General features: G+C 37.3%; 1 protein-coding gene across 1 annotated transcript in view; it reads left to right on the top strand.

Annotated features, from left to right (window-relative positions):
* syt11a (synaptotagmin XIa) overlaps nt 1-16,125 on the top strand; it is a 31,979-nt gene that overhangs the window by 10,296 nt on the left and 5,558 nt on the right. Inside the window, exon 2 of the mRNA XM_077196527.1 lies at nt 4,967-5,856. Within this exon, the coding sequence (XP_077052642.1) occupies nt 4,967-5,856 (890 nt within the window). The remainder of the gene's footprint in view (nt 1-4,966; nt 5,857-16,125) is intronic.

Here is a 16,125-nt window from a genome sequence, read left to right as displayed (position 1 = left end):
TATCAACTTTTTTATTTCCAGAAACAAACTATATTGGAAATCAGATACTAGTAACACTTCGGCGGATATTTCGCATATAGCACATATAGCATCTTAACCGGGGAAAAACTCCAACGCTCTTCTGAAAACACTTAAGAGCGCTGGCCTTACGGTTTGGTCACATTTACAGCTGTTCAGTCAAATTTCAATAGGAATCCACGTGATCTGGAATTTAGCAACAATTGCGCACGTTGGTTACACAAATTGGCCATGTAGACCAAAACTTTATAAAGGTTCCAAAAGAGTTTTGAAAGCAATGCCACATTTTTTTTTGCCATAAAGAACCTGTTTTTTTTTAAGATTGTACAATTAAATAAAATTACATTTTCTGCAGGTGGCTTGTCTCCCTAAACTTTATTGTTGTACTTTTTAGCTTGGGCATGTGGTTTGTTTCTGTGTTCCCATTGGCTGGCATTTTACTTAAGGCTGTTGTGTGGAGCAGGAGAGCACATCCTGTTCTCATCAGCTCACTGAACCCGAGCCCAACTTAAAATTCCAATCAGCTCTGATCAGCATGACGAAAGAATGGGACCTGTTGTTGCCACGGTGACCTGAACACTTCACCACCCAGGCCTTTGGAGTTTGCAAGAGGAAAGAAAAGATGAGAGAAGTGGAAGGGAGGAGAGAGGGGCAAAGAAAGAGGGGTGTAAGACTGTGAAATGAATATAACAAAAAAAAGAATAGGGAAGAGTGTCAAGTAAGTAAATGTAGAAATGAAAGAGAATGAGACAGACAAAGCAGACTGCAGAGAGAATGGCAAAGAAAAGGGAGTCTGTGGCAGCGAATTTATCAAAGAAATCACTCTTAAACCTTACCGTGCTAAACAAAAAATTAACGAGTTCGTTTCCATAAGTTAACATGAAATGGTCCATCTCTAAAGCAATAGGTAATATCTCTCTAAAACAACACATTTTATGGTGATGTCATCTAGGCCGTGCAAGCTTATTGGTTAACCAGTGACCAAATAGCTATTTTGGCATTGTTCTCGGCTAATGTTGTTAGTTTCTATATTCTTATCAATAGTTCATGCAATAATTTAATAGTAGTTAATAGCCATCGACTATTATTTTGGCAGCATTTAGAACTCTGCGCCTGAGTGCAGACGCACATTAGCGCCCGTTGTCAGTCTTCATTAGTTTACTATCTTTGTTGAACAGTTCTGTCTAATAATAGAAAGGCAAACACTACCACTTTTTTCATGTGCTGTCAGCGTTCAGCAAATACGCATTTCAATCATATTAACAAGTGTTTGAATATCTAATAAACATTTAATGCCACAAACCTCGCAAACTTCTGCGAATCCATCAATTATATCTTCGAGTGTGCGTCTATATTACATGATTTTTTTTTTGATCAAGTTCAAATTATTTTCTGACGTTTATTCACTTGCAAATGATATATTTCTAATTATTTTAGTAAATATTATGTAAAATAAATGTGAATTTAAAGGTGCAGAAAGCGGTTTCTGACAAACACACCCCTTACCCAAAAGAAACACACCCCTTCCTTCATTGCTCCGCCCCCAAAATAACGACCATGCAATAAAACGCAGGCAACCAGTGCTGCCAAGACTGCGATTTTCCCTCGAAATTGGGCTACTTTTACACTGTTGCCGCAGGTTGTTTTTTTTAGTTTGCAGGTTGAAGCAACCAAGTACTCACCCCTCTCCCGGGACATGATTTTTACCCCCCACATCCCCCGACCATCTCCAACCCCCCTTCCCCTTCCCCTCTCAGGAACTTGATTTTTCCCGGGGAATTCCCCCTAAATGCAATTGGGCTAGTTTAGGCCGTGATTGGGTGGGTTTTGTTATGCAAACCTGGCAACGACCAACGGAACATTCACACTGGGCGTCACACTTCCAATGCAGGTGTCTTTATGCAAATACCCTAGCTCAATAAAGTCCAAGCTGGAAGTAATGTGATTGGCTGTTGTCACTTGCACAAAGCTTCAGACATGCCCTCCGTTAAGCATTGACGCAGACGCCCCTTGTGAATGCAGTGTAACAGCTGCCACATCAGACAGCTGGCACAAGTATGGATGAATCAACTGTGATTCAACAACAACAGCATACAATAGCATATCTTGGTCTGTGTAGCATTGTGTAAACCTATATTACTCACATATAAATTAGAAACAAAGCAACCTCATTTGTTTTTTAGGCCTTCCTGCTTTTTAACATTTCTCCAGTGCTGTAAAGCTTTTCCAATATTAACGCAGGTCATTTCTCTTGACTGATCAAAATCTTTTTCTAATTACATTTCTCAGATCTTTTCCTCTTTGGTATTATCTCAGCCATCTCTCTTTCTACAGTCTTTCTTCAAATGTCCCGCTTGCTCACTCTCTCTCCTCCCCCATCTTGAGTTGACACCCCCCCAATTTTATAGTTTTTTCGGTGTATTTTCTTGTTATTTTAAAGAAGAAACATTGTCCAAAACAATCAAACTCTGCCGCATTCAAATCATTTTGGTCAAAGCAAAATGGCGATGTATCTTTTCTACATAAAAAAAAAAAAAAAAGTGAATCTACAAAATGATGAATAAAGCGCATTGGTTGCGTTTTTGCTATATATTTTTATTCAATTTAAGAAGGTGCTGTAAATATAATTGCTATATTCTTTTCAGCTTGTACAATGGCGTATTTTGTACATGCAACTTACTGTAGATGTCTTATAATTGTAAATGAAAAAAATAATAATAATTTTACAAGATTTACCACTGCATCTATTCTGCCCGACATTTTCACGACTCGCCCCCAACTCGGAAACTCCAGATGACAGGCGGCAGTGGAATATTTGACCTCTGTATGCCATGGTTGACCTGTCGGAATCAGAGTCAGCATTCGCAGGCCACGCTCCCACAAAATTAGATATTGTGAAACACCAACTTTTGTAGAACTATCCAGATCCCAATTAATTAAATATTATTGAAGTAAAATGGGTGGTGATTGTTTAATTTTGTCCTAAAGCCATGTGTAGAGCCCTCCGGACAATGGCATGCTACTTGTCTGTTATTAAATTTGTTTGGGCAAAGGGAGCCCATAGTGTGATGTTTTCTAATTGAATGCCTTGCAGCATAGGGCAAAAGAAGAACCTGCCAGCTCCGGTTAAGCTTGTTATGGCCTGTTCTGACATTTGAAAGTTTCAGGGGAATTGTTTTAATGAGCCAGATATGACAGACATATAAATGACCAGATTCTGTTGGCAGTGTCAGTTTTGTCACCTTTAATGAAACAGAAGAGATGTCTGGGTGTTGAGATTAGGTCTGTGTGAATAACAGTAAATGCTCCAGGCAGGTGAATGTTACTGCTGTGCTGGATCTTCTCATGGGCTGTAATAAAGAATCTGTGATCATAAATATAACTGCTGTGTTCAGCATCAGCCCCATTAGATAGCAAATGGTTTTGAAGCAAGCAAGAAACATACAGCCATGAATTAAACAGGAAAGAATCCAAGCTGCAGCCAAGAGCAAGAATTATCCTTTCATTATACCCAGAAATTTGTTTTTCATTGCCACGGATCATTTCAATAGCCCTACCTAGAAAGCTCATTTTTAAATTTGAGTGAGATTTTTCTCTCACACAAACAAGTATATACCATAATTCTTTTTATTTTTTGCTGTTTTTTTCATATGCATGTTTTTGCATTTGCCTGTACTGACCTGAAGCACTGCTGCTGTTTTTATGTGTTCTATTCCCTGTTACTCTCTTTTCTAACTGGGTCAGTCTCTTACCTTAATTTGAGACCATCGGTGTCCGTGTTTGTTGTTCCGTTTAATTCACTTTCAGACCAGATGATTTTCTCTAGAAACCTCATCCAACTCCATATCACCCACAGCTCTGTGTGGACGTGGGCCACAATTAAAATTAAACTATTATAAATTATGATGAAATATTATTTGTGGACAGTATTTAGTTAGATGTTTGATAACGTTACTCGTTCTTGTTAAAAATCTTTATGTCCTCTGCACACTTATTTTGTATAAAGATTCATGTATAGACAAAAGACAAGACAACATGGAAATATATTAAATAATAAAAAATTGAAAAATATTTAAATGTAATGTAATAACATAAATGTCCAAAACGCATATTAAAAGTACAAACAACACATTACAGACAAAAAATAAAATGATGGCATAGTATGATGGCAAGTATATTTATTTAGTAACTTAATCGGTAACTTGCGGTATGAATGATTACTTTGCTCTGTTTCTGCAATATTCTGGCATCTTCAGTCTTTTCGCTCACCAATTTCATGCATTTTTAGGAATTTCCTTTTTATTACAACATTTATATCTAAAGGAAGGCATATAATGTTGAAATATAATTTTATCTATAATACAAATTCAGATTCCTTATCTAGGTGTAAAGTAAGGGGCTATTCCCTTGAAAAAAGAAACATGAACTTTTAGCTGTATTTTTTCTTCTGTAAATGTTCACTCAATAGGAAAGTTATCTTTGTTATCCCTATAGTAAATGGGTGGGTAACTGAGGGGAGACTTATCCTCCTAGACTTATCCTACTCTAAAACTGCCCTCAGTGTTTAACATGTGGTCACATGTATATACTTTTCTGTGGCAAAATTTCCACAAGCAGTTTTTAAAAAATAGAGGCTGCATGCTTGTTATGTGCTATTCTTGTCCAATCCTCCATCCTCCTTGACAGAGAGTGTCAAGAGACTCTTTTATTTTAAATGTCATGTAATTCAGAAAATATACTTTTTTTAACACTTTCTCTCATTCTGCAATCAACAAAGTTCCCAAAAACATTACATTCAATTTGCACTTATATGTAAATATATATATATATATATATTAAATATACTTCAATATATTAATTCTGTAATAAGTACCCCTTTTAAAAGTATGCTAAAATGTATTTCCTTTCCACGAGAGGTGATCTAATTTCTTGTCTTTGTCTCTTTCAGATGTGTCCCCAGTGCTGGCAGGTTTTCTGGGTGCAGGGGTCTTGGTTGTCTCCGTGACAGTGGCCGTTTTCATGTGGACATGCTGTCAGCGGCGATATCGTCAAATGGCAGGTGCATACAAACTGAACAGCGGCCCCTACGACCCACCCGTTGACCCCCCCTACAAGTTCATCCACATGCTCAAAGGCATCAGCATCTACCCCGAGACCCTCAGCAACAACAAGAAGATTGTACGGGTGGGCCAACGCTCAGGATCGAGTTCCTTGTTAAGAGAATGGAGTCGTGGATCACAAAACGGTGACGTGGTCCTTGTGGATGCAGATCCTGAAGGTGGTACCACGCACCTACAGATGAACCACCTGGTCCCCCCTATGGGTCCTCCCAGACTGGAGAGGGCGTTGCCCATCCGGGCGGACTACTGCTGTATGGAGAGCAGCTCAGGAAGCAGCAGTGAAGCACCCAGTAAAACGGCATCACCCTACAGTCTCAACTTGCCCTCTCTGGGAACGCTCAGTCTGGCCATTGACTACAACTTCCCCAAGAAGGCCCTTGTTGTCACTATCGTAGGAGCGCAGGGACTCCCCGCGGTGGACGAACAGGCGGGCAGTTCTGACCCCTATGTGAAGATGACCATCCTACCCGAGAAGAAGCACCGGGTGAAGACACGTGTACTGAGGAAAACTCTGGAGCCAGTGTTTGACGAGACGTTCACCTTCTACGGCATCCCTTACAGCTTGCTGCCCGAGCTTACACTGCACTTCCTGGTGCTCAGCTTTGATCGCTTTGCACGAGATGATGTCATTGGGGAGGCGGTCGTGCCGTTGGTGGGCGTAGACCCCAGCACGGGACGAGCCCATATCACCCAGCAAATCAGCAAGAGGAACACACAGGTGAGTGTTTCTTGACCTTGCACAGGATTGTGGGATATCTTAGGCCACGTACACACTGTAAAGTTTCAGGAGTGACAACCACATTTAAATATAGAAGTGAATCACCTAACGTAACGAAACACGACTCACTCCTTAAAATGTGATGATTGATACCCTGGTAACCACAGCAACATTCTGGCGTCTTTTGTGTTTGGTATCTAGTATTTTTGACCAAAATAATATTTCAGCGACTAAAAACTTGTATAGTATACTTATTTTTTGTAAGGGGGTGCAAGTCACGATATTTTTGTCTTGTTTTCATATAAAACATTTGGATTTATTACTGTTTATTTTGGGCTTATTCTTATTCTATGTTTTTTTCTAACAAAATCAGGCCATGACAATGAGTCAAAGCTCATACCTCGTGCCCTGTGATTTATTTGCAGAACTTTTATAGAATGCAATTGTTACTTCTGTAAATCACAAAACTTTGTGTGTACAGAACAAGTTTAAGCACTAAAAGGTGAATTGACATCCGATTTTAGCTGCAGTGTGTATGTGGCCTTAGATGTCTGTAATCCTCATAAACCCACACTTAAATCATTCGGAAGCATGAAAACATCAGTATTGGGTGCTGCTGGCCCTGCAAATGGCATCATATTCCTCGGCTGTTATTCGACGCAGCAATCGTTAAACTTAATCATCCCCATGAGATGGCTGCTAGAACCTTTATGGATCTCCCTAGATGTTTTACGGTTAGCGGCAGTCATTGTGGGTGAAAGGCTTTCTCTAGACATAAACCTGCAGGAAATGAAGTAACAGAAAAGATTTTGAGATCTTTGCCCCAGGTTAAGCGTGCCTGTGATTGATACAAGCAGTTTCAGAGTGATAGCACTGGCATCAATTACAGTTAATTGAAGCTATAGATCGAGTCCCAGAGGTGTTGATTTTATTGTGTTGACATTTTGAACCTTTTTTTTTTGTGGCATTTTAGAGGATATATATGACTTATGATTTGTAGACCTTTGTAGCTGCATTTGTACATTTATATGTATGCATTTAGCAAACGCTTTTATCCAAAGCGACTTACAAAAGAACAAAGCATTCATCTTAGAGCCAGCAATCCTTGTAGTGCAAGTGCACAATGCCAGGTTTATAAGACAACTAGATTAGGAAACCACCTAGAGAAGAGAAGAAATGCAGATTTTTTTAGAAGTGTGTGTTTGTGTGTTTAAGTGCATTGGTGCATAGGTGCGTCTTCAGCTGCTTCTTAAAAGATGTGATGTTCTCAGTAGTTCGAGTGGAGATTGGTGGCTCATTCCACTAGAGAGGAACAGAGAGAGTGAAGGTTTTGGACAGTGACTTTTTCAGTGAGCAGGGAGGGAGCATACATTTTTAGTAGTGGGTTGAGGTAGGCCTGAAAGCCAGGTTTATAACTTTAAACTTGATTCTGGCCACAATTGGGAGCCAGTGGAGCGAGATCAGGAGGGGTGTGACGTGGGTTTTCTTAGGCTGATTGAAAACTAGACGGGCTGCTGCAATCTGGATCATCTGCAGAGGCTTAGTCGTGCTGGTTGGGAAGACCCGCTAGTAGAGCATTGCAGTAGTCCAGTTTTGAAATTACAAGGGCTAGGACGAGTAGCTGTGTTGCGTATTCTGACAGGAAGGGTCTGGTTTTTCTTTTTTTCGGTCTGGTTTTTCAAAGTTCGGTAAGATTACAAATAGATAATCTACCCAATCAGCACGAGAGGAGGCTTATATATTGAACCGACTTGCCTCTGTTCCATGACAGTTTTTCCAGCATCCTCCACCTCCACCCTCACTCTTAATTATTCCTGGGGGGAGTACTCTGGATTCGGGCCAAATTCCGAGCTCTACATTTAGCTGACGCTTTTATCCAAAGCGACTTACAATTGCTATATATGTCAGAGGTCGCACGCCTCTGGAGCAACTAGGGGTTAAGTGTCTTGCTCAGGGACACATTGGTGTCTCACAGTGGATTCGAACCCGGTTTTCTCACACCAGAGGCATGTGTCTTATCCACTGCGCCATCACCACCCCAGGCTCTGAGGCCTCTCCTTGAACAGCACGCAAAATAGACATATTTTATTCTAACTTATATGTCAGTGTGAACTCGTGAAGTTTCCTTTTGTAACTGTCAGATTAAAAAAGTGGTTTTAAGGGAAAGTTTTTTAATTCAAGTTAGTGTGAAAAAGAAGTACACTTAAATGTACCAAGCACAATGTTCTCTTATCATTCCTGATTTCTAACATGCACTCACTTCATTCGTCATGGTCTTGCGGGTGTCATAGCAGGAACGAAAGCTGCTGCTCTCTGTACGTTTTTCCATCGTCTCCTTTTGCGTTCAAATGTAATTTTGCACAAGCTTATTTCATTTATTAAATCAGAAGTTCAGGAAAAAGCCCATACTTTTACTCACCCATAGACCCGTCCCCTTGAGGAAATCAGGTGGACAAAAAGAGTGGACAAAGGAGGCGGTTTAAAACACCTGGGGCCTCATTTATAAAACTGTGCGTAGGATCCTTACTTAAAGTGTACGTGCGGCCGAAAGCCAAAAATGGCTTACGCAAAAAAATATTCAGACTTATAAAACCATGCGTACGCCAGAACCTGCGCAGAATTCACTTTATAAATCCCAGTTAGCGTAAGATTGTGCGCACATGTGTCTCCTCCCCGAAACAACCATATATGGAGCTTACAACGCCTAGTTTTACTATGCATATCCTCATCTGCATATCATTTGCATATGATTATTCATCCACGTGATAACATGTTTAGGTACAAGACATTAGGAAAATATGAAATGCGGATGTGATGTCACATTAGAATAAATGTTTTTGAATAAATAAATTAAATAGTGTAAAATACATTTCGGAGAAAGTTTTTCTCAATCTATTCCACTGGCCAAAGAGTATTTTTAATTCATTTATTTTTTTAATGGAAACAGATAGACCTTGTTGTGCATTATTTGCAAGAAACTATTTTCTCAGACAATCTGCTATTATCATGATAAGCAATTATCTCTGTAGTTAAAACATTAAAACACAGGATGCCAGAGGAAAAGTGTTCAAAAGCATTGCATCGACAAAAAATATTTCTATTTATTGAATAGCCTATAAAAAATGTTGTAACTTTTCAGTAATGATTTCATCTAATTTAAGTGTTTAACTCCATTAATCAGAATGGCATATTTAATCTAAATATTTACAACAGAAGTAAAACAAAGTTTAAATCATTACTTATTTAAACTGTTATTGTGAACATGAACTGTATTTATGATTAGGACTTATAATTAAGATTTAAGATTTATAATTAAGATTTACTATAGCATCTAACACAGATGTGTTAGATGCTATATATGCGTCAGTTCCACTAAACGGCCCAATGCGCTTTTAGGAAGGGATGGATCTTTGCTTCATGTGATAGGCTTGGTGAGTAAAATTTTATTTCTCTTTCTGTATATGAATAATTTTTTTTAGATTTTCTGTCTAAAAGTGACCAAAAAGACATGTAACTCCAGCTCACCATCGGTGTTGCCAAACTGCTCCATCTCCAAATCGTTTTACGCATGGGTCAGAGTTTGCGTGCAGGTGCGCAAATTTTCCCGTCAAGTTTGTTTTTATAAATCATAACTTGTGCGTCGGAAGTGGCATACGCCTCTTTCAGGGCCTGTTTTGTGCGTACGCAACGGTTATAAATGAGGCCCCTGGTATAAATGAGAATGTGTCTTCTTTGTCTACAAAACGCATCTTAATACCAGGTGTAAACAGGGCCAAAGATTACATTAGAGAATAGATTAGAGATAGTTTATTGTCATTACAGGCATGTACAAGTATGCAGTGGAACAAAATGTCAATTCACTAGGTGTGCAGTGCAGTTTACAAAAACACAATATTATTATATGGACACATGGTGAGTAATTCAATTACTTCACTGTAAACAAAGCACTGTGAACAATATTCTTAGAAGACTAATATATATATATATATATATATGTGTGTGTGTGTGTGTGTGTATATATATATACACACACACACACACACACACACACACACACACACACACACACACACACACACACACACACACACACACACACACACACACACAGACACAAACTTACTTTTATATAATTACTGATTAAACTTTTGTCATGTATTTATTTGTATGTTATGTTACAGGTATTTGTATTCACACATTTGTACCGATGAAGTTATAGTTTATTCCATTTAAAATATATTAACTTGTAATATATTGAATAACACTGAAAATTATAACTAAGTACTTTACATGTGCTCTAGTATGTTACTCAACAAATCAAAATAAGTGCACTTCTTTAAAAAATGACAAAATATTAAAAAATTTATTTAAATTGTACTTAAATTGAAATAAAAGTTTAAATTTAACATTATTACAAAGTAACTTAAAAGTTAAGAGTCTTGCAATTTTATTCTCTTTATGTACTATTATTTCATTAATATTAGGCTGTATTATCTACAAGTACAGTTTGTAAAAATATATTTTTAAGATTTGAAGTACACTACAAGTGTACATTCAATACAGTTAAGCACACTTCAGCACACCGTTTTACAAGGTTTGTTAAGTAAAGGTTGCTATTACTATTGTAAGTGATGATGGGAATTTAGATGTGGGGGTGGGGAATTAGAAACCACTTAAAACCACCTAGACAGTTTTGTGTGGACAAACATCAATCATATTTTCTTCTAAAATCATCCTGTGCTTCATACTACAGATGTTTTATTATGTAGCTGTATACCATTGTGATCCTTACATGTATGGGCTGGGCTTTATGGGTGGTGAGAGCGTCTATTGATCCATGGCCCATTAAAGTGGCATTATGCAGACAGAGAGTGTAGCCATAAAGGTTACTGACTGCAGGGGGGACATCCATCAGTACAACCATTTGGAAACTAGAACTAATGCTAACATCATTAGCAATGATACCCACAAACAAAACAACAAGCATATCTTTAGTTTTTCACTTCATGAAAATTATTGATACTTTCTATGCTTCTGTAGTTTCTTACCCCTGTTTACAACTGGTATTGATGCCTTTTATTGATGGAAAATAAGTTTCCTGTAACCACTTGTGATTGTATTTTGAAGGGAGGGTCTCTGGCGTATCAGCCTGATCTCATGAAAAGTGTGTTTATCGTGTTTATCGTTCAAATTAGTTTTCATGCATTTGATACACACTTTATTGCGTGTAATACACACGCACTCCACACCACTAATCCTAACCAAACGTATAATACATACGTACCCCACACCACTCCTAAACCTACCCATGCGTATCATATGCACATAAAAAATCATTTTCGAATATAAATTGCACGATAAACACAGTGCGTGCTTCAGAGACGCATTTAGTGTGACCGGGTTGACTATATACAGTTTGGGGTCAGTAAGGTTTTTTAATATTTTTGAAAGAAGTCTCTTGTGCTTACAAGGCTGAACGTCCCCCGGAATTATATAATATAATAATATCACAATAGCAATATTTTGAAATATTATTACAATTTGAAATAATTATTTTCTATTTTAATATATTTTAAAATGTAATTTATTCCTGTGTTTGAAAATTTTTCAGCATCATTACTCCAGTCGTCAGTGTCACATGATCATTTAGAAATCATTGTAATATGCTGATTTGCTGCTCAAGAAACTTTTTTATTATTGTCTATTCTTTGAATGAATAGAAAGTTGAACAGCATATATTTGAAATAGAAATCTTTTCTAACGTTATACATTTCTTTACTGTCATTTGATCAATTTAATGCATACCTGAAAAATAAAAAAACTGTAAAATCTTACTGATGTAAAAAAAATGTAAACAAAGCATTGATTTGGCGCACTATTGCTTAAAATTTACCCCAGTTTCAAGTGGAATGCTCATTGTTATTTTAGTTATTAGTATTATTTTCCTTATACTGGCATCTGTGTTAACTGAACTTAGGAAATGCTTTACATGATCTGTACAACTGTGTGTTGATGTGAAACTTCTCACCAGGTTTATTTAAAGTAAAATGTAATCCCTCTGTTTTAGTGTAATGGATGATTGAGAGGTGACTAGGCATTTACTGTAATGTCCGAGACACATTATAGCAGATCAGTGTTTACACTCCACTGTGATCACATGCATTTTTGACTACCTTGAAATATACTATAATTTGTGATCACAAAATGTTTTGAACCTCTTCTACACCTGTATTTAGAGAACTGATTTTCTGCCTGTGATGATCAGGTCACACAAGACAGATAGCAGGTGTAAAAGAGGGCTTAGTGAACACTCATTGAAATAGAGAGAGAGCTTGATTAAGTTATGATGAAGGCTTTGCAACCATTTTCACTCAAACACAAGCAGAACACTGTTAAAAGTGGTTGCATAACAAGTAAACAGTCTAATAAATACACTGCTGTATTTCCATCAAAACAGGAACAATAGCATTATACGCGATGTTCATAATCTCATTCTCTCTGGCCACAGGAAATTTTAAGTACTTGGAGGCAAATAAGTATTTGAGCTTGTGTTCCCGCTTTGTACATCAGCACACAGAATATGCAGAGTAAGCTTGTTCAAATCAGAGAACTTCCTGTCTGCTTTATACTCTTCTATAAAGAGAGTATCTTAAATTGAATCAGTGCCTAGATATGGCTCCACAAAACAGGAGCATTAGGGTGTTGGCTGGGAGTGGTGGACAATCGATTCAATCGAAGACAGAGCGAGAGGGAGGGAGAGAGGGAGGGAGAGAGGGAGGGAGGGAGGGAGTCAGAGGACTATAGGAGAGAAGGAAGGAGAAAAAGCTAAGGAAACAGATGGGGTGCAGTTTGTGCAGTGAGAGAGAGATGGTGATTATGAGGAGTGAGTGACATACTGCGGCAGCGCCATGCTCGTTACTTGCTTAGTCTCCATGTAAAAGAAAGAGAATGAATGTTAGCAGAATAAGAGGAGCTAGGGTGACCTCAATCAAATTCATAGGTATCTGTTTTAAAATATTCATGTATATATTTGTATTTGACTAGACACTTAAATATACACTATCAATGTTTTGACGGTATCTAAAGTGTAATCCCTTTTATGTAACTTCAAAAAATCCTGAAATTAACAGAAACCACCAAGTTCTCATTAGTTATTTGTTACGTTTATTTCCTGAGTGCCGAGGTGTAAAGTCCAGGTTCAGAAAGTAAAAGCTCTCCTCAGTGTTTTGTTCCAATCACCTGTATTTGCTAATTGGCACAGTTTTTCAACCAGGAGATAGAACTAATTAGTGAAATCAGCTGGCCGAGTTCATGGGTGGAATAAACATATGGCAGGACTTTTACTTTCTGACCCCTGGACTTTACACCTCTGCCTGAGTGTTGCAGTCACCAACTGTACTTTTTAATAGCTATTTTATGTACAAATTAAATCCAGTTATTTGGACTCATTGCATGGATAAATTGGATTATCATAAAATCTCAAAAAGTATAGCTTACAAATGAGACATACTGTAACTTTAACATGCACAAACTGTTAAATATGTCTGTTGAAAATTACAGTATATTCCAGGTTAATAATTGCAAAATTTTTCAGCAATTTCACAGAAAATAACCCAGTATGGAATGATTTTAACTGTAGATGTTGACTGTACAGTACTTTATTGTAAAATAATACAATTTAATACTGTAAATTCCTGTCATATGTTTACAGTAAATATACCCCTCCCCCTTCAAATTGATCTATGGTCAAAATACAAATCAATAGAAATTTAAGAACACAGTCAGTCATAAAGACTGAGTCTCATTGTACAGCTAAAAAGAAAATCACAAACACTTACAGACATTACACATTAATATGAAGGCTGTTTTAAGTCCATGTTTTAGCTCCAGGATGCCTCCTAATTCAAGTTGCAATTGTGATGACCTGGAGCAGGACTGGAATCTTTACTCTCAAAGAAGAGAAGAGAAAAACAAAGACGGAGACGACAAGACAAAAACAAGAAAAAGAAAAGGCGACGTTGTATAGCTTTAGAAGTCTCTGTATATGATGTGGACGAAGGTCTGTGCCACAGAAAAGACTATCTTTACTTTTACATTTCTTTATTGAGCAGATGGTTGGATAAAAAAGTGACTGAGGAAAAACACTGATAAAGAAGCCAAAAATATTAGCAGTCTCAATATGCTATTTAAAGAATAAAACAGAACAGCTCTAAAAATTTAAATCTTCATCATTTATTTTTCAATCTGTATTTTTGTCTTGTTGTCCAGTACAAATATCTAGACATCATAAAAACTAAATAGATTTACATGAGTTGAAAAATTGCATAATACAATAAAACTTTTAAGAAAATAGCTTGAATTATGTTCATTCTTCTTATCCCATTTACAACAGTTTAAAATAATGTAAATGTAAATGTTCTTGTTTTGACCATAAATCTAACAGTAGGCAGGGTTAAACTTAAAATAAGGTCAAACTATTTGGCATATCTTGAACATTAATTCAAGATATACTCTCTGAAAACCTTTTTGCCCCTCAACAATTGTGCCCCTCAAATATATTTCCCAGAAAATAAGGCAACAATTTTTTGTAGCAGTGTAGACCAGAAATAAATGTGAAGAACAGTACTGAAAAGGATGTATTTTTATATGGCAATAAGTGGCTTTATTTATATCTAAAGCTGTTTTTTGTGGTCTCAGCAACTGGGTTAAGGCTGGATGCTTGTTCTACCATTGAGGGACAGTGAAAGTTCAGCACGGAAACTAAACACAGTGACTGTACAAAGTAACACTTAATAATAAAAACTTAATGAGGAAAGCATTAAGCCAGTTTATATTTGGTTGCTTGTTGCTAAACAAAACTTGCCGTTACATTTGCCGGAACTGTTCTACATTTGAAACTTAACCGTAATCACAATTTGCTATTAACACTGCGATTACTATGAGACAGAGCTTAATAACTCATGATTAAAATTCTGGGTCAAAAGTCACCTTAAGCTGTTTTAGGTGGTTTTTGCTGAAGGTTTCAGCGCTCATAAGTGTCAGATTGCAAAACTGTATTCGCAGAGACGGTTAGAAATGAATGTCCTCTGGGAGTTGAAGCATGGCTTGCAGAGATGCCAATGCTCTTTTTCTCCTCTTCTCTTGTGACAATGGACAGGTGCCTTTGATTATTCCACCTTGCTTACCCACATGAACATATGATCACCATTGCCCAGGGAGAACTGACAGGTGCACAGATGGCTCCCCATTGCAGTTCTCCCTCACACTTAGAGAATAAGTGGCAATTTGATATATCATGTGAGCAGGACAAGCTCTGGTGTAATTGCCGTGAATGCTCTCTCCTCCATTTCACTGTCTAGGAGATAAAGTAGGTTTTTCATCTAGCACCCAAGGTGGATAATGACTTCATCCAGGTTATCAGATATGTAACATCTGGGATAAGGTAGCATACTGAAAGGAAAGCCCCTGTACTCCTGTAAGCCCTTCTAGATTGGTCCAATGGAGGCATGCTCTGAACGGGTGAGGTCTCTGCTTGTTACTGTCTTTCCTTTTATGCAACACAAACCAGATTAAATGAAATACATTTTCTCATATGTATTACCTCGTTATTTCATCTGACTCCATAAATGATAAAGGTTTTAATGATATCTGAGCATCATTAAAAGGGAGTACTTTGAATGTTTGATTTTTCTTTTTAACTCTTTAATTATATTTTACCCATTCAAATTAGGAAACTATGGTCCTCAGAGGTCCTCACGTTTAAACGCAGGTCTTACGTACACAAGCTTATCAGACTTGGTCATCAAACAGAGGTAATTTCTATATACCTGAGATCGGTCACATTCATGTTTACACAATCAAAGATACTTTGGTATAGCCCCCATGGAATTGCATACACTTGAATTTAAATTTACTTCTCTTATAATAGCTTTGGATTGGCCACACCGTGGTTTCCCACATACACTTGAAAAGTGTAAAGTAACATTAAATTAAATCAGAGGTAAGACACACCCAAATTTAGATTGGTCAAGCAGCATTTGCTGTTCTAAACGGAAATTCACTTCTTGTCTTTGCAAACCAAGTACACTTGAATTGATGCCAAATATTAGTTGTCACTAATCTGACTCAGATTTACGGTAACATACAAATCCATTTAATCTACTTTGGAAAATAATCCCAATCTGAGTCAGTGAGAATAAAATCAAATGTAACCGTTTATTATGTCAGGTAAATATATCATGCCAATTTCTTATTCAATTCAAAGATAAT

Source organism: Siphateles boraxobius, unplaced genomic scaffold (assembly GCF_051911475.1).
Source record: "Siphateles boraxobius isolate OS27281-9 unplaced genomic scaffold, OSU_SipBor_1 35, whole genome shotgun sequence".
NCBI classification, from domain to species: domain Eukaryota; kingdom Metazoa; phylum Chordata; class Actinopteri; order Cypriniformes; family Leuciscidae; genus Siphateles; species Siphateles boraxobius.
Note: the sequence above shows the minus strand (reverse complement) of the source record. Positions and strands in the feature narration are given on the sequence as shown.